This window comes from Cygnus atratus, chromosome 9 (assembly GCF_013377495.2).
Source record: "Cygnus atratus isolate AKBS03 ecotype Queensland, Australia chromosome 9, CAtr_DNAZoo_HiC_assembly, whole genome shotgun sequence".
Taxonomy (NCBI): Eukaryota; Metazoa; Chordata; class Aves; order Anseriformes; family Anatidae; genus Cygnus; species Cygnus atratus.
This window is the reverse complement of record NC_066370.1, coordinates 13,699,248-13,720,834: the sequence shown is the minus strand read 5'-3', so window position 1 is coordinate 13,720,834 and position 21,587 is coordinate 13,699,248. Positions and strand designations below refer to the sequence as shown.

General features: G+C 42.5%; 3 protein-coding genes across 4 annotated transcripts in view; all 3 read right to left on the bottom strand.

Moving 5' to 3' along the window:
* Window positions 1-5,116, bottom strand: part of XXYLT1 (xyloside xylosyltransferase 1) — a 42,253-nt gene extending 37,137 nt beyond the window's left edge. The window contains exon 1 of the mRNA XM_035544797.2: window positions 4,695-5,116. Coding sequence (XP_035400690.1) covers window positions 4,695-5,066 — 372 coding nt within the window. The 5' untranslated portion in view covers window positions 5,067-5,116. The remainder of the gene's footprint in view (window positions 1-4,694) is intronic.
* LSG1 (large 60S subunit nuclear export GTPase 1) overlaps window positions 1-21,587 on the bottom strand; it is a 154,326-nt gene that overhangs the window by 90,845 nt on the left and 41,894 nt on the right. The gene's annotated exons all lie outside the window — the stretch shown is intronic.
* Window positions 8,775-21,587, bottom strand: part of ACAP2 (ArfGAP with coiled-coil, ankyrin repeat and PH domains 2) — a 62,650-nt gene continuing 49,837 nt past the window's right edge. For both annotated transcript variants that reach the window (XM_035544393.2, XM_035544392.2), the window contains 9 exons: window positions 21,465-21,534; window positions 20,439-20,533; window positions 18,798-18,985; window positions 17,894-17,986; window positions 16,409-16,596; window positions 15,963-16,072; window positions 14,813-14,923; window positions 14,502-14,563; window positions 8,775-9,659 (listed from right to left, as the gene is read on the bottom strand). In XM_035544393.2, coding sequence (XP_035400286.1) covers window positions 9,556-9,659; window positions 14,502-14,563; window positions 14,813-14,923; window positions 15,963-16,072; window positions 16,409-16,596; window positions 17,894-17,986; window positions 18,798-18,985; window positions 20,439-20,533; window positions 21,465-21,534 — 1,021 coding nt within the window. In that variant the 3' untranslated portion in view covers window positions 8,775-9,555. The remainder of the gene's footprint in view (window positions 9,660-14,501; window positions 14,564-14,812; window positions 14,924-15,962; window positions 16,073-16,408; window positions 16,597-17,893; window positions 17,987-18,797; window positions 18,986-20,438; window positions 20,534-21,464; window positions 21,535-21,587) is intronic.

Here is a 21,587-nt window from a genome sequence, read left to right as displayed (position 1 = left end):
GAGAAGCCCACTGGAGCCTGAGCTAGCGCTGCAGCCAGGCTCTCTGCGGGATGCACAAGGGGATGCTCGGACACCCAGAGAAGCAGGCACAGAGATGGAGGCAGTGAGCAGCCTGGAGCTTTTTCCTCCCACATTTTCTTGCTGAAATTGTTCCCTCGATCAAAGCTCTCGTGTCAGAGCAGAGCTTGCAGGAAGCAGGGAGCTGTCGGTGGGCCCAGCAGCGCTGAGCACAGCGAGGTACGTCCGTGCCCGTCCTGGATGCTGGAAGAAGCCCTGAAGCCACTGGGCACGGCACCAAGCCCCCAGTGGCGCATTGCTGGGGCAGAGTTGAAGCAGAAGCGTTTCATTTTGCTCGCGGGGAAGCACCCCACACACCAACCCCGGGCCAAGGGCACGGTCCGAGAGCTTGAGGCTTGGCCCTGTGACTTCGCAGCAGCGCGACCACGCCGCGAGCTGCGTGTCCTGCGGCTGGCCTCACGCCAAGCGGCCCCGGGAGGAAGGCAGGAAGAGCACAGGACAGCACGTACCAGGGAAATGTGCTACGAGAGCTCATCGCGGGCCACGCTCGTGTTTGGACAACACGGCGTACGTAGAACTTCCCCGAGGCACTGCAGAAGGAGAAACTCGGTTACCAGCAGCATCTCAGCCCAGCTCCCCGAAGCGCAGGAGGACGCCGTGCCCCGGGGGCTGTGCACGGCCAGCCTTGCCTTCACCATTAGCACAGGATCACGCAATTGCAGCGAGGAGATCTGCAGCAGCCAGCACTGCTGCTGGGTGCTGAAACACAACAAAACGCTGCTGCCCAGGTGCGAAGGCACTGGCTGCAGGGGCACAGAGCCAAGCCCCAGCCCAGAGCACCGACCCAGGGAACCTCCCCCTGGGAGATCCCTGCCCTGCCACGGCACTGGTGGGAGCAGGTCTCCCTCTGAGAAGTGCCCAGGCTTAAATCACCTCCCAGCTCAGGAGATGATGAACAGCGGAGCAGGGAAAAAAAAAAAAAAAAAGAATTCGAACCAACTCCAGTCACTTCTGAAATGAGCAGAGGAGTGCCAAGCACCGGTGGACAAAAATCAGGGGAAAAACACTCCTGAAACTCCAGACAGTATCATCTGTCTTCCCTCGCCTTCCAAAGAAAACAGAGGAAAATGTGTTTCTGTTGCCCAACCTTTGGTTAAGCACTTCTGCAAAGCAAACTCCTGACACGACGAATCCTCCTGCAACCACAGGACTGCTGTCCTCACCAGTACTGCAGAGGCTTCTCCTCTCCCCAGCACTGACTGTAGTACAGCTTGTTTATCTGCTGCTAATTTTGTACTTCGTTATTTATTTGCGTAGCAGCTTTCAGTAAATCCCTGTGGCTAAATCTGACCAAGTTTGCTGAGGACATTAAGAAAAGTAAGTTCTATGGGTTTCCTGTGCAACTTATTTTCATAAACACATCTCACGCTGAGAAAAGACCCTTTCAGTTGGATCACTAACAAAGCCACCACACTTTCTCTCCGACTTTCCCTCCGTCTCGTGCCAGGTCCCTCTGCAGAGGTCTTGTAGGTGCAGGGTCACAGCAGCTCAGCTTGGACAGCACCAGCCCTGCAGAGGACAAAAGGAGAGCTCGGCCTTCACCCGCGACCCTGGTGCAGTTCCCAAAGCACCTCACTGGGACGGGTGGGTAACGAGATCTCACAGAGGGGGACCAAGATGTAAAAGTAGGGCTGACCTGCCCGAGTGAGGAGCACTGACCTGCAGAAACCACGCTCAGGCTTCCTGAAAGCTAGCCCTCGACACAGCACTGCATGCTTGGGCCTCCTTCTAGAGAGAAGGCATCTGGAGACTGCAGGACGCGGTCCCCCGACGCAGCACAGGTGACACCATGGGCGACGCTTTGGCCCTGCGATGAAGGGCAGCTGCAGATGGGTGCTTCAGCTCAGCTCTGCACTGCATCGCTGAGCTTGGGCAGAAGGGCAGCAATCCCAGGAGAGGGCTCTGAAGATGAATGAACAGGAACCCCGCGAGTCGGCACTGGGCGGCATCCACTGAGGGACCTACGTACACAGGTAACCAGGAAGAGCAACGAGCTGCAGGAAATGGGGGCAAGTCGGGGCCCTCGGTGAGCAGAGCAGCCAGCGGGGCGTGGGCCTGCTCCCCGCACTGCCCTCTGCTCACCAAGCAGAGATGGCCCCCGAAGCACGGGGCAGGACCTGCTCTCTGCAGCTGCAAGCTCTAAAGCCATGGTAAAAGCCCAGCAGGATCCCTCTGGGCAAGGCACGGCCAGGCCCTGCCAAAAAGCCCGGGCAGGCTGCGAGCCCCTCCTGCACACAGCCGCTCGCTGGCTGCTCCCTGCTGCGCCCACATCCCACGTCCCGCAGCCCCACGCAGGCAGCGCAGCGCGGAGCACCAGCTCCATCTGCCGCCGGCACGCTGCGCTCCCAGCCCGCGCCCCGCATCTGGGATGCGTCTGCAACGCCCTGCGCTCCCTCCTGGGAGGGTCCACGGGCTCAGACACGCAGGGCTGGTGACACCACGCGATGACTGTCCGGACAGCCCAGGTCTGCCCGCCCCGAAGCACTCCTGCTCACCATCTGCATGCTGCCCGGGAGGCTGCAGCCGGCTGCCGCGTTCTCCAGAAGGCTTTGGAAGTACCTGAGTTTGCACACGTGCTCTGGGGGGATGAGAGCAGGCCCGCTACCTTCCCCAAGGACCAGGATCCAGATTTTGTGATGCCTGGGCTTCGCTCTAGCAGAGGTTCTGCCTGATCCCAGCTCTGCTGGGAGGGGAGGGCAAGGATAGCTCCAAAAACAGAGCCTGAACCCTCCTCATAAAGAAAAAGTAAAGTGCAGGGTTCATCAACCCTGCCTCCGCAGCTCCAGCGGCCTTCTGAGCACTTTGTCAAGCCTCGGCTCTGGGCCTGCTCTAGGAGAACAGGTTAAGAACCAGGAGAGCGTTCTGGGGATGCCAACAGAAGCCAGGAAAGGAGAGGTCTCAGGACAGAGACAGGTGACTGCTGAAGCGACCAGAGATGAACCTTCCTGAAAATTTTGGCAGCACAAAAGGTCCAAGTTATGCTGATGTCTTCTGCTGACAAAGAGGAGGAATGGGACAGACTACAGCAAGAATAAAGAGGCGCTGTCACCTGGTAGCACACCAGAAGTGTCACAATACCACGGGCAAGTGTGCAAGACTAAGAAGTAATACAGAAGCCTGTGCTCCATATTAGCAACTATCTACCTAAAAACCAGGTAACTGCAGAGATCTCAAGTCTGCTGCCAACCCCAGGCGAACTAATGAAACCAAACATCTCCAGGATGCATCAGGCCTTCCAGGAAAGGGAAGGAGCTCCCGCTGTAGCAGACCCTGGTGAGATGTCACCTGAACTCTCCAGACAATGCTGCTTGATCCCACCCAAGACAGATGAGCTCTGGTGCAAGAACTGCTCCCTGAGCTGAGCCATGGTTCGCTGCAAGTCCGCAGCCACCTGAGGCATGCAGAGGTTCACCCCAGTATGCTCACACAACACTACCTCATAAGCCCCACAAGCCCATATTGTCCTGGAGCAGCAGTGCTGGACAGGCTGCCCGCAGGGGAATTTGGTTTCTGAGAAAAGCAGAGGGCAGTAAGGCAGCTGCACACACACAGGGGTGTCCGTGAGGGATCCACACACCATCATGGCCCAGCAGCTGCACCTCTCCAAGGGACACGATGCCACAAACCTGAACCGAGCTGCTGTGCTGCACGTTTCGTGTCAGCTCGACTCCAGCTCTGGGGCAGAACGGCAGACACACGGCTGTCTGCTGGCACCGCCACGGGGCACCGCAGACCACAGTGCCACACACAACGCTAGCCCACAGGGCTGCAGCAGGGGAAGGATTCCAAAGCCAGCTGTTACGTGCCCTGTCCAGGCAGCTGGCGACTGCTCGGTAAGGTGCAGCTTATCCACTATGGGTGACACAGCAGTGCTAGCACTAGTAAAACAGTCTAAGCAGAGAGATGGGATTATCTACCAACAAATATTTTGTATGAACCACATGATGGTTACATCTCAGGCTTTTCCAGTGGAGTTTGACTAATATGAAATATCTGAAAACTAAGAAAGAAAAAGCTATGGCAGAATGAGAGGGCTTTTCTGCAGAACGTCCTGCATCAGCATCTCAGGACAGGAGGGTCCTTACTTGGAGTCTCACAGCTTGGTGCTCCCTCCGGTTACCAAATACCTGTTTAACGTGAAAGGACTTCGCACCGATTGCCTTTAGCGAGGCAGAAGCACTTCTCTAGCAGGCAGCAGGATGAACGTTCAGGTGCAGCAGCTCCCCAGCACCCCCTTTTCTAGGAGCCGCTCGCAGTGAGGTGGCAGCCTTTTGTGGCGACAGCCCCGCAGGACCGCTCGGGAGACCACCTACATGCAGGCACCAAGCCTCACTCAGGGCCTCGCGCTTATCAGTACCAGACTGGGTGGTCGTGCTGCCGAGAGGCTGAAGGGGAGCTGAGCAGGGGGCCTCCGGAACGGAAACTCCCCGTGCCAGAAGGCTTCTCCAAGCCAGAAGTGCCTTGCCCGAGGGGGGCTAAGCAGGGGGCCTCCAAGGGGCTCGCCCGAGGCGCCCCCATCCCGCACAGCCCCGTCCCGGGGCGGAGCGAGCTCCTGCCGTCCACCACCGGCTCTCCTCCGCCCCGGGGAGCCCCGGAGGCCCCCGGTGCCGCCTCACCTGGTGCGGGAAGGCGGCGCGGCTCAGCGCGTCCCGCAGCAGGCCCTCGCCGATGTCCCTGCTGGCGCCGTCGGTGACGAGGTGGAGGTGCAGGGCGTCCCCGCGGCCCAGCCGCCCGTGGCGCAGCAGGGAGCGCAGGGCGGCGCGGGCCTTGTCCCGCAGCGCGGGGCTGCGCTCCGCCTTGGTGAACAGCACCAGGAGGTGCAGGGCTCGGCCGCGGCGGGCAGGGCCCGGCGGGGTGGCTCGGAGCCGGCGGGTGGCGGTGGAGAAGGTCTCGCCGCCGCCGCCCAGGTAGTAGAAGGCGCACACGGCCAGGGCGGCCGCCAGCGCCAGGGCGCAGGGCTGCGAGCGGGCCCAGCCCGCCCGCCCCATGGCCGCCCGGCTCCCTACCCGCCGCCCGCCGCCATGCTGCGGCCCGGCCCGGCCTCCCCGCCCCGCTCCGCCCCGCTCCGCCGCCACACGGAGGCGGCTCGGGGCCGGGCCCGGCCCGGGAGCTGCACGGGGGCGGTAACGAGAGGCCTGGCGGCTCCTGCGGGCCCCGGCCGCGGTTTAGATACGAAGAGGGCAGCCTTAGGAAAGGGGAAGGAGGGCTCCTTGTACAGTTACAGCCTCCGGGGGAGAGGGCACGGGAGAAAATGAGCGTTTTACTGCTGGGATGCTTAAAACAACAGGTACAGAGTGATGCATAAATAGAGGAAAATAATAATTCATTTCAGACAGAGCAGCTGGCAGCAGCTGAAGAGAGATTTCTCGGGGATTTCTAGCAAAACAGCATTTGGAATCTTCACAGAAAGGCGAGGGGGATTTCTTCCTCCTTTATCATCTCCTTCTATGGGAAGCAAAATTAGAAAATACTGTGCAGAAACTAGGGATGTACCAAAGGGGTACGCTCAGCCTGGCCCTCAGCACAGCCCTTCTGGGCTTGGCCCTGGTGTAAGAAGTGTGTTTGTGGAAGCATGACAGGCTATAGGACTGTACCAACAGGAACGATAAACCTGAAGACTAAGTTAGGTCTCACCCTGTGACTTGGCAGAGAGGGCAGCTTGCAATACTGACCTTCAATGTATTAAAGAATCAGCTCATTCCTTTTGACAGTGGTTTGAAAGTATTACTTCCTTGTACGTTATTTATAACTATCAAATGGTCCTTTTATAATCACTGTGCCATGTAAGGTTCTCATGATGAAAATGTAGAGTTAACAACCCTACTTTAAAACAGGTGGCTGCAGGGAAGCATCAAAGTCTTGGAAATATCACAGCCAATCCTACACTTATTCTAGTTCTCACTTTTTTCTTGAGTGATTTGATGTTTTTGCTCTACCACGCAGAATTTCAGTAATTCAGAGAATGTGTACGGATGTCATACTGCAAAATCGGAGAAACTTCATTTTTTAATGGGGATTTGGTGACAGCAGAAGGAAGGTCGGGTTGCATTTTCTAAACCTATTTCAGCTCAGTATATAAACTGGTAAAATATAAAACTCTAGGGAGTGAAAAAAAAAAGAAAAAACCCACAATGTTAACACAGAATCCCTTAACACAGTGACAGTATGAACCACCAACGGTACAATCTGAAATGAGGGGAAAGACTGCCATAAATTTCAGTGAGTTCTTGGGTTAGGTCCTGATTGGTAAGGAAACTTAGACCATCTATTGTGTTCACCCAAACTTATGGGAACAAATTTCGATGTCTAATATAATTCAGTAGCACTATTCAGTATAATAATTTAGAAGTTTTACATACATCGTACCAACATTAACAAAACATGAAACCTTATGAACAGTCAAAACAATACAGATCCCTATGGAGATACCACAGGTACCATCTTAACATGCAACATAAGTAAGTTATGCCTCTGAAATTAAGACGCATTAGAATATATGTTGAAATCTTACACATTTGTCTTTCCAAGAGACTTTTGGAACATGTGATCCAAGTCTGTCTAGGAGGAATATTTGAAAATCTTTTAATGGACTATATAGTAAATTACTAAAAATCCACACGAAAGATGATTTTAAATTTTTTTTGGAATCTACTGCTTTGTACCCCACTGATTACTGATGACATATTATATTTCATATATAGAGAAACATGAACTGGAATTGAAGCTTTCCATTATCTGGTACAGGGTACAAGGTGTTAACACATACCAGAGTCTTAGAGTCTACTACTCAAGTTATACTCAGATTCATACTGTAATAAAAAATGGAAGTTTCCTAAAATTACTGTGCAGAACATCAGCACTTGAATCAGAACTCAAGGAAATCCAGATCTCCATAGCACTGGAGTTAATCATACTTCGTTTCACCAAGGGCTGAATCCTGTAAGGTACAGAGACCCTGGAGCACTGAGCCTGCCAGTGTCTAACAGGACTAAACCCTCGATACATTTCATGCAGCTTAATGGCATATTCATTTTTGCTGATGAGCAAGATCTTCAGACACGTATTGCACCTGACCTGAAAAATGCGGTTTATCCTGGACATCACAGTGTACCTAAAAGAATCAGGGAACAAGGCTGCAGGATCAGAATTGATACACCTGCTCCCTGAGCCATTGAAACTCCAAATCTCCTGAAAAGTCATACAATTTGTGGATCAGGTATGTTACTAGTCCTTTAGCATAAACAGCCCGATACTGCAGAGTATCAGACGAGAGCTGGAATGCAGCAGATGAATCTGCAGAGCTACACGGAAGAAACTTTTTGTTGGTAGGAAGTTGTCCTGCAAAATTTGTCAGATTTTCTTTTTTGACTAGGAAAGAAAACACCAGTGGAGATTGGTTAAGTGTCTCAGATGTTTTCCCAGCAGCGAGGAGTAGGACAGTGATTATGCCACTAAGCTTTCGGGAGCTTTACATTACCAACCAATCACATTGTACACTGACTGTCATGTAGGTGGCAAAGGATACAAATCTTTTGAAAAAACCCTGTGTCTAAAGTGTATACTATACATAGCCATATCTTACATTGTCCCATCTGTACACCGGGAATTTTACTTTCTCTAAAATCTACTAAATAAATGTCCATTGCTGTTAAATACTACAGATTACAAAGTATATTGTCATTTCATAGACAATTATTTAAAAGAAACTTATGAAATCATCTGTAAGCAGTAATTTCTAGTAAATTGCTTATTATTCAACTAAACATACTCTTCAAATGGGCAGAGTCTGCTTTTCCTAGCATAATTAGACCACAGATTAAACAAAACTTTTTTTAAAGATTCTTTTTCTTGGAAAAACTTATTGTACACTAAGATGCCATTAACTTCACATCAAGAATCGTCCAGATTAAATGCACTACTATACATTTCTGCAAAATGATAAATATTTAAAATACAAGGTTTATAAAATTAACATGCCAGAAAGTTTAGTTTTTACCACAATTTACAGAAATTCTTTACCCAATTTTGCTTATACAAGCCAGCTTGGAGAACAGCCATTTCCTAAATGCACTTAAACAGAAAGTTAGCATACTGCCATGGCTAATAGAATCCTATAAAAAAATCACACTGATGTTACGTTACCTAAAAATTCTCCTTAAATTGTCCATAGAGTAGACAAATACAATATGAAGAATTGCATCTGCTGGCTTGTGGTTTCTGGTGATTATTTTAGTAGTACATAACCTGATACACAAGCATGTATCTACAGACACCATTTGTGCATGCACATCAGCAGGTGGAGCTCACCAAAAAAAAAAAAAAAGCAACTTGTGTTGTTGCCCTCGTTACAGCTGGAAAATCTTCTCAGTTGTTACTTTGCAAAAATGTGCAGTATAATTCCTAGGTTTTCTTCTGCAAGCCTTAGTTTAGACACATATACATCCGCACCTTTGCGCATTATGTTATACCATGCTGTGCTATAATAAAGGATTGATTGACCTAAATTTAGGGTAGCTGTACTACATATGCATTTTTATATATGCAGCTTAGGGCTAGTAGTGAGAACAGCAGAGAGAAAAGGTGACAAACAGCTGTTGCGTGACTGTTCTACACAGACTCCTTTGGCTTTCCATTTTTACTTGGATGTCTCAAATTTCAAGTTTTGATGTCAAAATACTGACAAACCCCACATCGTGTCCAGCAGGATTAAATTTATTTTTTTTCATTAAAGGTTCCAAGTGCTCATTTAGAAGTTACTTCCTTCACAGCAATCTTCATTTTAGAAGGGGCTCGGGGGAGAAGAAGGGTGCAGAAGAAAATTGACTAACTCTTAGAATTTGGTCCTCCAGGATATATACTGATTGTGACTGACCTGCAGTCACTAGTATAAAAGCCAGCCTGGTGTTAAAACTTCTGCTGCAAAAGAGAAGTTACCACATCTTGTTATTAACAGCCTACCTCTAACCAGAGTCAGGGTAGGAATAAGAAAAGTTACAGGCCCACAAACAGAAGGACAATTCTGTAAGTCATTACCTGAATTCCCTTCCAAACAGTCCAAGAAAATGCAACCTAGACATTCTTGTCAGAGGCACATCTTTATGGCAGCAGTGAGACAGATGACAGTATAGGATACTAATTAGCAAAGCGGATCTGGTCATCCTGCCACTCAGAGTCTGCAACACATACAGCTATGCTCTGCTAACTCTAAGTACGAGCTACAGGTGAACTTCATACTTGCTAACTGGTACTATTTCTACACCGAGCTAGCAGGTATTCCTTTAACTTTAAAACGTTTTCTTCAGCTGCTGAGGTATATGTACTGTGAAACATGAAACTCTTATACATTTCCCCAGCTACCATGATCTACAGCTACATTAGAGTGGTCGTTTTATCCAAACTATCTAACAAAATGCATATATTTCATTCTGTTAAAGACGACTTGCACTAAAAGGAGCGGGTTCTTTTCCTTCTTGACACTTAAGGCTTCTGGGAATCTGACTGCTGGAAACGGTTTAGCTTCTCTGGATTATTTGATGCCATTTGAGAAAAGTCACGAAAAATGTCCTGATAAATTTCATCTCCTACAAGGAAGAAAAAGGGGAAACAGTTTCAAACATTTGTGATAATTAACATCATCCATCATTGCACAAACACCTTACCATGCTACCATTTACTGTAGTAACATCTATATTAATGTGTAAAGACTTCTTATACAGATGGAATGATGCTGATGTGAACTGGGACTGTTTAATCACATGCACATTCTGTAGAAGCAAATTAAACAAAGCAAAACTATACCTGAAATAGTACCTCAAAGGCAGCCACACAGAGGAAAGTTCAGAGTTAGAAAGGAAAAGTGCAAGCGTTTTTAAGCAATGTAAAAATAAAAATGTTTATTAGCTATCAGAAAAAAATACTTGGTTTTGGAAAGGACGTGCTAACCAGGACTCATCCGTAAATTAGAATTATGGCATAAATAAAGATTTACTTGGAAACAGAGGTCAGAAGTCTAACAGCCAGAAAGAACTCTCCATGAAAGAAACAATCAGCAAACAAGAGTATATAAAAAAAAAAGCAATCCTAAGTAACCAGGGAAATTATTGTTCATAAACATTTTTGGTCTATTACTTTCACAAGTATAAATTTTTAATGCATTATTGGACATATAACTTCTAGGTTTATAAAAGTCATGGTATTTCCTTTAAGTTCTTTTTGTTTGCTGCTTATCTTTACCCTTTGTGTCTAAAACCAACCTGACCACTAGCGCAAATATTCCAAAATGAGAGAAGGCAGCAATTTGCATCTGCTCTGTCCCCATCCCCTCCTCCATCTACACAGGAAAACCACGATCAAGATAGAATACTTCTTAAGTCATGGCCAAGTCATTCTTCTACCATCTTAAAATGGAGATTTTCACATTTCTTTAATCTGCTGCAGCATTTTGGGCCTTGAATTAATGTTCATTTTAAAACATTAACCATACCATATTGACTTCAAAGGGAATTAAATGCATAAAACATTTGGTCCACTCAGGAAATGTTCAGCCATCCAAATTGTGCTGCTGTCTTCCCAACATGGATGACTGCATGGGATAAGATCCCAGCACTACTGCTCCCTGCTGACACCTTGATTAATAATATGACAGAAGAATCATCCCAAAATCTCTACCACCGTGTACATTCCCCCGCCCGCCCCCCAACAGGATTGTGCAAGAAAGAAAAGCATCGTTTCACCACTAGTTTCAAAAGGGCAGATTTAAAAGGGACTTTTTGTTATAGACTGTACTACAGTGAAGAGTTACACTGTTTTGGTTTTCCATCTTTTTAATGTACATTTCCAATATTAGAACCATTATCCTTTTCCAGTGTTGGAGATGAGATGGCATTCATTTGAAAACACTTTCAGAAATGACAACTGACTTTCCAGAAATACTTAACACTGCATGTGGGTTTATATGAAAGTGTAATCACAGTTCTGCCCAGACTTTCAAGGACAAATAAATTCAGTACTACTCTACTAGGAAAACTTAGGTCTAGTAGAATTCCCTTTTGGTTTTCAGATTTAGTTTCAAGTATGTTCTAGAGATCAAACAGGCATACAACACATTTTATCATTAAGTTTTTGATAACTGCTTGCACTGAAAGATAAGCACAGAATGAAAGAAGAGTTCGTAATATCCATCAAAAGAACAGGTTTGAAGAGAACAAACGAGAATCAAGCTTGTGTGATGCAAGCAAAGCAACTATGTTTTTATTACTGAAATGGGTCCCATTCACGAACTAGTACTGTAGTTCAAGTTGCTGTATTTAGTTCTTTCAAATAAAATTGAAAGAAAAAAACAAAAGCTACTTTTGCAAGGTACATTGTGGTTCTGTTTTCGGCTATTACATAACAAAAATATTACATACAAAAATAGATTAAAATAAAGTGCCCCTTTATGCTGCATTAAAATATTTAATACTGTAAACCTTATAATTATTTTAAAATCTTACTTTAAAACTTAATTCTGGAAATTCAATTTCCAAGTAATGTTTTCCCTAAAGTGCAGATTTTATATACAAAAATACTATAACACTGCTTTACCATTTAACACCAGAATAAATTAAAAGGCACACAATCATACATTCAAGAAAAAATAGGAAGAAAAAAGTAGCAGTACTAATATCAAATAGTTAGCAGACATATTGTAGCACCAGAAGATGAGCACTCAAGTATTATACAAGAAACAGCACAATGGTGCATATGGCTTCTACCACCAGAAACAACCATTTTGTGGAACAAGCTAGTTTCAGCTAGTTCCCATTCTAAGAATATTTTGGAAGACCAACTGTACTTTGCAAAGCAATATATACATTCCCTAAGTAGCTCAAACCAGGCAGGTATATTTAAATCAGAGATGTTGACATTATTAGCTACATTATTAATTATCAACTGCATTACTAAAGCTGAGCAATATGCAGTTAGCTTCACTGTGATGACACTCTTACATTGATATTTACCCTCACATATCTCCCAACAAACACACAATTGTCTTAAAAATCCTTATTTTTTCTAGAATCATAATTTTGGAAAAGAGGAGTTCTACAGTAAGGGTAGTGCAGATATTTTAACACATCTATGTAGTGAAAAAGACCTGCCTTGTCTATGACCAAGTAAGGGTATTTATACATCCTAACAGTTGGACTTGATGCTCTTTGAAGGTCTTTTCCAACTAACTGTTCTATTTCTAACAGCAGAGGGGCTTTGTGCTTACACTTAACACATTTACACAATCCTTCTAGCAGGCTAGCAGACATTAACATTTAAAACAGTCAAATATTTACTTCAACTTTTAAAGAGACCTCAGCAAGTAACATTGCTGTATTCAAAGATACAGCAGGATCATCTGGCTGGGACACTGTGCTGTACAGCTTGTGGTCTGAGTTTCAGTAGGTATTCTAACAATACCCTCTCTTTGATTTTAGGTAAGCTCTGCCCCTTGCGGTGGCTCTACTTTCCACTGTCAATCTTGCCCATTTACAGTGACTAGAGATTGTCTGTAAAATATCTAGATCAGATTGCATCAGCTGCAGTCCCTAGATTCTACTGTAATACAGACTGACAAAAAGGTTAAGGTATTTTCAATAAAAGACTCACCTGCTTTTTATCTGCCTAATTGAAGAATCTAAAAATCTTTTAAACAATAGTAACAGGGAAAATAGTCTCCACCCCATCTTCAGTTTGAACAAACATTCATATTTTCATGTATGTAGTGCCAGAATTTATGAATTAGACCGTAAGCCTTGTAATATTTAGGAACCAACTTTGGCATTTTGGACAAATTACAGAAACATTTTCTACCTCATAATAATTTTAAATTTTTGACATGTCAATTAAGTGATCCAGAATATTCGTTTATGATTTAGCATATAGCTTTTGAATCAAAATACCTACTTCCCTTAAAATAAATGCATTTCACTATTTTAAACTGAAAGTTTTATTTTTACCTCTTCAAATAAGAACTAGAAGAATCAAAAATAATTCAATACTTGTTACCTTCAGGCTGTCAGTAAAGTAGTATGCATTATATCAGAAAACAGCCTCACATTCAACGTGACCAAACAGGTAATAGATTCCCCTCTCCACATATGTAACCTGCTGCATTTAGAGTGGAGAACTCTTCCTCATTAAGCTCATAATAGAGTATTCACTTCTAAATTATTTGTTGCTCCTCCAGAGAGAGCTTGTGAAAGTCTGAGTGTCTTTAGTACTTTCATGGTTTTAACTTGACTTTCCTGGTTTTGTTTACAGATGAATTTCCAAAACATCTACTCTTCGCAGGGGAAATTCGTGAAATAAATACATTTGGTTCATGTAATAGCACTAATCTGGGATACTGACAGGAGACTCAACATTGCCTCTTGAGTATATTCCAGCCCCAAACTAGTAAAAGGTATAAGCACACAATCATTATGAATCAATGACAAACACACAAAGGCTTCGTAAGAGCGAGCCAAGAGTACTCACTCAACCTTAAAAGCAAGGTCTTCCTTTCACTACTGCCCAGCAGACCATGTTTTTGTGCCTACCTTGACTAACTTGACAATCAACTGTGCCTTCATTACTGATCTTTGCACGAGATTAAATTAGGTTCTTAGGTAAACATAATAGAGGAAATGGCTTACATAAATATCACATCAGAACACAGTATAAATAGAGACTGACTGCCTGAGAATAAGTTGCACAGATTCATTAAATAATGTTATTTTCTTGTACTGGTTGCCTCAAATGCCTGCCAGGTGTTTTTTGTTTGTTTTTAAAAATCAAACGGTAAGATACTATGCATACAAAAATACATACTTAAGAATAACTGTTTTGTTAAATATCTTAACATAAAATATTTTTAAAATAAAAATGGAGGAAATAATGCTTTCCCATCTGTCTAGAGTTATTTTGCAATATTTGATACACATTTGTACATCAGTGTAGAAGGATTTTTTTCCCTAAAAAAATAATAAAAACAGGACCATTCCGCCAGAAGGAGAATGGTACCCTGTAATAACATGAACTCCTCAAGTGTCTCTGAGCAACCTGGCTTAAACAGACTGCTCTAACTGTCAGGTAAATCCTACCACTACATGAGTTTCAGTGGAATGTCAGTAGGAGAAAACCATACAACAAAGAGCAAAACAGATCGGTAACGGTTGTACTAACAAACTACCGTAATTATGTACTTTAAACACTGTCCTTTCAGGTCCCCTATACAATCTGACAAAACCGCACCATAATGAAGCTTTAAAATGTGTGTAACGCTTATAAAAACTATTATTGTATGAAGCTATCTTAAATTCTCCTCAGATCCTAAGGATCTAGTTGTAAACTGATAAATTCCTGAATACATTTCTTATACTGCATCTCAGTATGGTTATTAGTAGAGTATTGACCTGGCTGTCCATAGAGTCCTTCTGATTCACGCATTTCTTCATTCATCCTTGCTAAACGCAACCTGTGATTTCAGAAACAAAAAGAATAATGTCACCTTTAAAGCAATGAAGACGACTGCAAGTAAAGACCTATAGCCCATTCATGAACCTCAACAGCGAGGTCATCTATGGATACTGCACTCTGAATTTTCCTTTTGCTCTCCCTACATTTTACGTTTTCACGTAAAAGAATTTTGACACTTCCTACATTTTTAACTCAAAACGATATGAAAACTTAGATACCTGGTTAAAAAACATAACATACAACTTACAATGTTACAATATCTGCATTTGCAGCTTCTACAGCTATACTCAACGGATCTTTCCCATCTTCATCAGTGGCATGCTGGTTTGCTCCTCGTTTTAGGAATAAACACACCTGCCTGTTTAGAAAAATAATTTAAGAACAATTTCCACAACAATAATAGAAAAAAAGCAAATAAAGCTGGATGCAATGTATTTGACTTAATTTACCGAAAGTCTCTTGAACATTTCAAAATAGCACTATTCATCTATAGTAATTAAGATGTTAACACAGAAGTAAGCAAAGCCTTTAGCTATCTTTCCAAAGAGAAATAACTGTGAAATCATGCTATTACAGCAAGGAGTTGAACCCTTTAGAAGGTAAGCCTCTGCCTTTCTTTATCATCTGAGGTCACAGAACCAAAAAATTTCATTCTTTTTACTACAACAGAAGAGAAATACTGATTAGAATAAATCAATACAGTAAAGAATCCTCAGACACAAGTGCCTGTTTTACTCAGTAGAAACTGATCTGATTTCTCTCTGCTGTTTTTCATCTATATATGTGCGTATATAATATATATGCATGTGTACACACGTTTCTTCACCTATATAAACATGGCATGCTGACTAACCTTATACCTCAAACTCTCTCAAGATGTGAACTTGCACTTCTTTCAGGATTCATGCAGGCAAAAAGCATGGGCAGCACACAACAGATTATGTCCTCATTTGAGCTGAGCTGGCATGGAGTTTCAGTTAAAAGCCATGATTCCAAAATTCAGGATGTGATGTGATACATTTTGAATTGAAATCTTTCTGAGCAACACACAGGTGAGGTGAAACAGGAACATGCCTTGCCTCACTCACCGCTATTTCTCTTACTTTTACCATACTTCTCAACAAAACGAGAAACAATCTCATGAGCCTTCACCAGATGTCTATGTCATTCCAAAACTTTATTAAATATACATTTTTCCAAAACGGACTTAAGTGTTTATAGTCATGTGCTTTGCTAGCAGATGAGATGTTCAAAAATGTTATTTTCTCACTCATCACAAAATTTTAAGAAGAAACTCTATCACCCGAAATATATTAAAATGCCTGAATATATCGGGAAGTGAAGCAGCTTTGTGTTAACAGAGAGAGCCATTCACAGATTCTGGAACAGTGAGTTACCCAGTGTGTCCTAGAACTGTGGCATGGTGCAGCGGTCCTCTTCCTTTCGTGTCCCTGATGTTCACGTTGGCACCATTCTGCAGTAAGAATTCACAAGTAACCAAGGAGCCCTATGGAATAAGAGCAAAACAAACAATTTAACACCAGATCTCTAGAATCAGAGCCAAACCTGTCCTTCCGTCTCACTTGTCAGTCATGCTGTAAAGGAAACGAAAAGGATTGCCTCCATGTCAAGTTTAAACACTGCTAGGATGCATAACACTACATGTATAGCACTAGCAAGGAGCAATAGTTCAGAAACAACTTTGAGATAACTTTGTAAAGACAATTTCAGCATCACATTATCATTCAAGAGCAAAGCAAGCAGTTCAGAAGAAGCAGTGACACAAATATCCCTATTACTCCCCTTCCCCTCCTCCCACATCAGGATGCTGTACACCACATACCCCTTGCACTGCCTGAATGAGTGGTGTTGCTTTGTTTTCTTCTATATTGACCCAGTTTACTTCAGCTCCATGGGCCAATGCTTCTGCCATATCAGGAAGATTCTTCTCAAAAGCAGCTCGATAAAGCTGCAATCCTGGACTAAGCTGTTTGGAGTCAATGAACACAGAAGTCTCTTGCTTGTCTCCTTCTGAAAGGAAAAAGAAATATATATATTGCTTACCTGTAATTCCTGCTTCTGTAAGGTACCTCAGAATTCTGACCAAAGACATAACTTCTCTGTCATAAGGTAGCTCAGACTTTGTGAAATGCTCTGTACTGGTGCCCCATTTTGCCAGAAGTCACCACACACATCTTTAGCTTGTGCCAGCATTCAAGCACGGACACTTCACAGAATTATTACTGCTCAGGAAACCTTCCCTCCATGTTACTGGCGTGTGTGAATATCCTTCAATCTACCTATTCCATGTCATTCCTAAGAAATGGTTTTAGCCAAGAAATGCATCTTGTCCCATACTGCAAGATATGAATACAAATAATTTCCTGCTGAGATGTAGTCATACCTATAATATCTTTCTGCAACAGTTTGATACACCTGAATATATAATGAAGCTAATACTGTTTTGAGAATTTTCATTAAAAGACACCATTGTCACATACCAGTTACTTGCTGGGGCTATAATCCTTTGGACTAAAGCATAATCTTTCATCTTGAAAAGAGTAATACAGAGTGGAGTGTGGGAAGTAAAGACATTTTTACATGTAAGCTTTCATGAGTTACAGCATCATAAGTGTTTTTACAATGCAGTCAGAGGATCTAAGCCACATGCTGCTTGCCTACAAACCACAGCTGTTAAGTACTGCATTTAAAATGTAGCTCAGAGCGCTGTGATGTGGTAGAATAAGCTTGCTTTATAATTGTTTTGGATTTTTGACAAGCCATAGTCCATATATCTGTCAGCCCAGGACAATAATAATAGTACATAATTTTATCACTTTATCAAGTTTGAGTAAAGAGGAGTAATGTTTAATGGCATGGTCAGTTCAATGTAAACAGAAAACTGAAAAATTAATAAAGACATTCAAGTAACATGCAATGCTTATTGTCTGTGACTTAACAGGAATTCTTTCTCCAGATATTTAACCATTTATGAAATTATTATACATTTCTCTGGAGGCACTTCTATATTAAAATGAAGCACTACTTCATCTGCTAAAAAATTAAGTTTTGGCTCAATATCATCTGACTAAAAAAGTTCTCTGAACTTATTTAGGAGAATTCTATGTCATTCTCCGTACCAAGTCTGGAGGAGAGAAAGGTCACTCAGCCAATTACTACCCTTGTTAAAATGTTTCAGAGCACCAGAATAGAAGAGAGGTGAACATTATCATCAAGTACTAATTCTTTTGACATGAACATGCTAGCAAAAAAAAAAAAAAAAAAAACAAGATTAAGTCTTCATCTTGAAGTACGAAGCCTAGAGCACCTGGTTCATACAAACTGTTAGCTGATATAGTAGAGGCAAGGTGTTCTCTGCTGTCATCAGCACTCTGCTGGATCCCACTGTCACTGCTTCTTACTGTTTGGAGGAGAAATGGGAATTACTATGCAGACCGTAAGTTACCTGCTTTTCACAGACATGATAATAAAGCAAGCTCTTATACTTGGTCCTGAATTCATCTTTATTTTTTTCCCCTCCCAATGACCAGTAATTATTCATTATTTAAAAGAAAATCTGAAGTCATATACTTCAACCATAACATTTACAACAATAGTGTGAAAGATTATTAGAAAGTTGGAAGATCAGGATAAGTAAAAAAGCTTTAATTATTTCATGTAAACACAAAGCAATGCAGTAGCCTGGAGACAATGGATTAAAAGCAGGGAGATGGCCACAACACACAATGGGTCACTAGTGCAAATACTGAACATGCCATAGCTGTAGTACTTACTACTACGTAGTTTTGAAGAGGTATCAAAGTAGGAGAAGAGTGAATCTAGTTCATCAGGACAGAACAGAGACTCCCGCCTCGCCTCGTCGCTACTTACAGCAACCGCTGGGACATGCGAGTTAGCAAAGCACAAAGCAGGCAGTAAGGAAGGGATAGGGCAGGAAAGAACGTTATCGGAAAAACTAAGGATGGAAATACGGAGGAAAGAAGGTGGTTAATATGTTTCTGAATGGTAAGAACCCCCACTCCACAAACTCTTCTCATCTGAAAAGTGCACATTGCTCAACAAGCCTTTTCTCCCCTACACTTCTGAACTAGGATATGACCCATTAAAAGAAGGATTTGATTTCCCTGCATGAGGCAGGAAATCAGTAAATACAAAGAGTTACTTTAAAAATAACATGCATAACATCGCTCAGGAGAGAAGTGTGTAAATACCTTTTGGGGATGCCACACCTTGTTCCCCTGCCAAAAGAGATTTTTCAGGGGCACTGTGCCTTTTCTCTTCCTGACTTTGAGGAAAAACTTTTGTTCCAGATTCAAGCGGAGATACAGCTGCTACAGGCTGCTTTTCTACAAACTTTCTTTCCACATATTTTGCTCTGATGTACGCCTCTTTCTCCTGCCTGTCATATACAAAATGTTAGGAGTTAGTACGCGGATATTTTATTATTTTCCTATGTTGTAAGAACATCAATTTCATACTACAGCCAGTAATCAAACTGCAATCCAGCATTGCACGTAGGACACATATGACATTTTCAGAAAGATCAAGGGCATATTGTCCAACTCTTTGGATTCTTAATTAAATTTTGCATAAGCCTCAAACAAAAGCAGGTTATAAAAAGTTAAGAATTAAATGTTAAAATAAAGTGTTATATTCATATAGGTACATTTTCTTTCAGGTAGAGACTCTAGAAAGCAGTATGTGGAAGAAAAACGTTATTCACTACATGTTATCTGTTGGTACTAATCCTTTAATAACTAATTAATATAGCATATATTTAGATTCTTCAGTAAAAACATTTGTTAAAGGAACATCAAGACTGCGTAAGAGAACAATAATCAAAACCCCAGGCAGGTACAATCACCAGATGCATAGTGAATGCTGAGATATGTTTTCCTGAAACCTAAGGTTATCATCACATGGCACATACCAATTCTGACACAATGAAGAAAGCAGTTATAGAAGTACTATTATTGAAATCACTGAAAAGCAGTTACCACTAGAAGTAATATCTAGCAAATGTCCTACGGTTACAGACATGTTATCATTGCCTCCAAATTGCTAGCACTTTATAAATCATGCTTTTCAATAGCATGAAACTGTTTGACAGCAAGCAGCACAGAACTAGAAAGCTAATAAAAATGTTTTAAAAAACGTATCCTTTAAAATAGAACAAAACATTAGCAAACTACCTTCAAACAAATTAACATCAAACAGCAGACAGGTGTATAGTCATTAAAAGGTTGTTGTAAAATAGAGCTTGTGTGCAATGTAGGAACAACGAAAAGAGCATTCTGGGGATCAGGGAGCAAAAGTCAAACTTAAGAATGGAGTATAGATAGCAGCAAGTGAAATGAGCAGCGGGATATACAAGGTAAACCAAGAGCAGAAACATCGCACTGGCACCAACCAAAATCTACAGAGGCTGAAGAGCTGAAGCTAGAACGGAAATTAAGATAACTTTAACTTGATCTGACCCCAGGTCAGGTGGACTCAAAAACATGTGAGGAGAAAGGCAGGCCCATTTTAGAGAAGCAGACAGGTGAATGATAAAACTGGAATGGGAAGAGGCAGAAGCAGGTAACACGAACACAATGTAAAAACAGACTGCTAGCTTATACAAGCAAAAACCTTTAATCACTAGAGGAATACATTGGCCCAAAAGATAATCATGCAGTATTTGAAAGCCATAAAGGTGTATACCCCAGAAAGGCAGTGGTACAAAAGAAATAATAAATCAGGTACTAAGAAGAAAAAAATCATTTGCATTTATATTAAATAATGACGCAAATTGTTCAATTTAATGTCATTTATGACTATAATGAACAAATGAAATCTAGGTATATTACTACCTTTGGCTTCCAGGTTGTGGCTTCTTTACTCCCACTTTCTCCAACTTTGCTTCATATATTCTATTTATGACATCATTTCCCAATTCACACATAAGCTATGAAGCAAAATAAATTCAAATACAGTTACAAAAGGCTTTATCTACTTATTTAGTTGTTTTTACCTCACTCAGCCTATTTTCCCAACTCAGTGTTTTCACTGAGTTTTGTAAGTCCACTTCCAAAAATAAGCATGGGTTTATTTCATGACAATGAAACAATCAGTGAATAAAGGAAGCAAATTCAGAATAAGATAACAAAAATACAGTTATGATTGTAAAGTACTATTCCCTTCTGCAAGGGGATTATGAAAATGAATCTGTCATTGAAAAATCTTTTTTCTGCAATTGGAACGACATTTATGGGCCTCATCAACAAAGACATTCTTTTCCACCAGCTTTGCTGTTATTCTTATCCCAATCCTTATCTGGCAAGACACGATTTCCTCATTTCTGTTCCAACTCGTCTAACATACATTTTTGCTGAACCATGATCAGTTACATCTATATGATCAAAGACAAAGCATTCTGCAGATACTACTTTTAGGTGAGCTCAGCCCATGAAATCCAACTTTCTGATGGCAACGAAGAGATTTCTTGCTTCTAATAGCAGGTAAAATATTCAGCTTTAATTTACATGAACAGGAAAAGGGGTGGGGTGTTTTTTTGTTTGGTTTGGTTTGCTTCCCTCCTCCCACCCCCCAGTATGAACTAAACTACTATTCAAAGGGTATTTGTGAACCTGAAAGTAGCATAAGGCTTTCTGGCTTGCAAGTTCGTATCAAAAATTACTACTACTACTGCAGGCTGTATAAGAAAGTGTGAATAAAAACAAACAAACAAAACCCACACCATTAGAAACATTTTCTACTCAAAAGTAGAAGACATACACTGGTTACAAATATAAGTTTTTCCTGCACTGAACATTCTGATGCCATGGCTGTAGAACAACAATCTAAGTAGAAACTGTCATTTCAAAAATCTATCATACCTTTAGCAGTTCAGGTTCCCATGAATCCAGTGTTAAAGATCTTACTTTTGAGAAGTGGACTCCTAGGCTCCTAAACAGGAAAAAAAAAATTAACTAGTAACTGTATGCAATGTCTTACCTCGG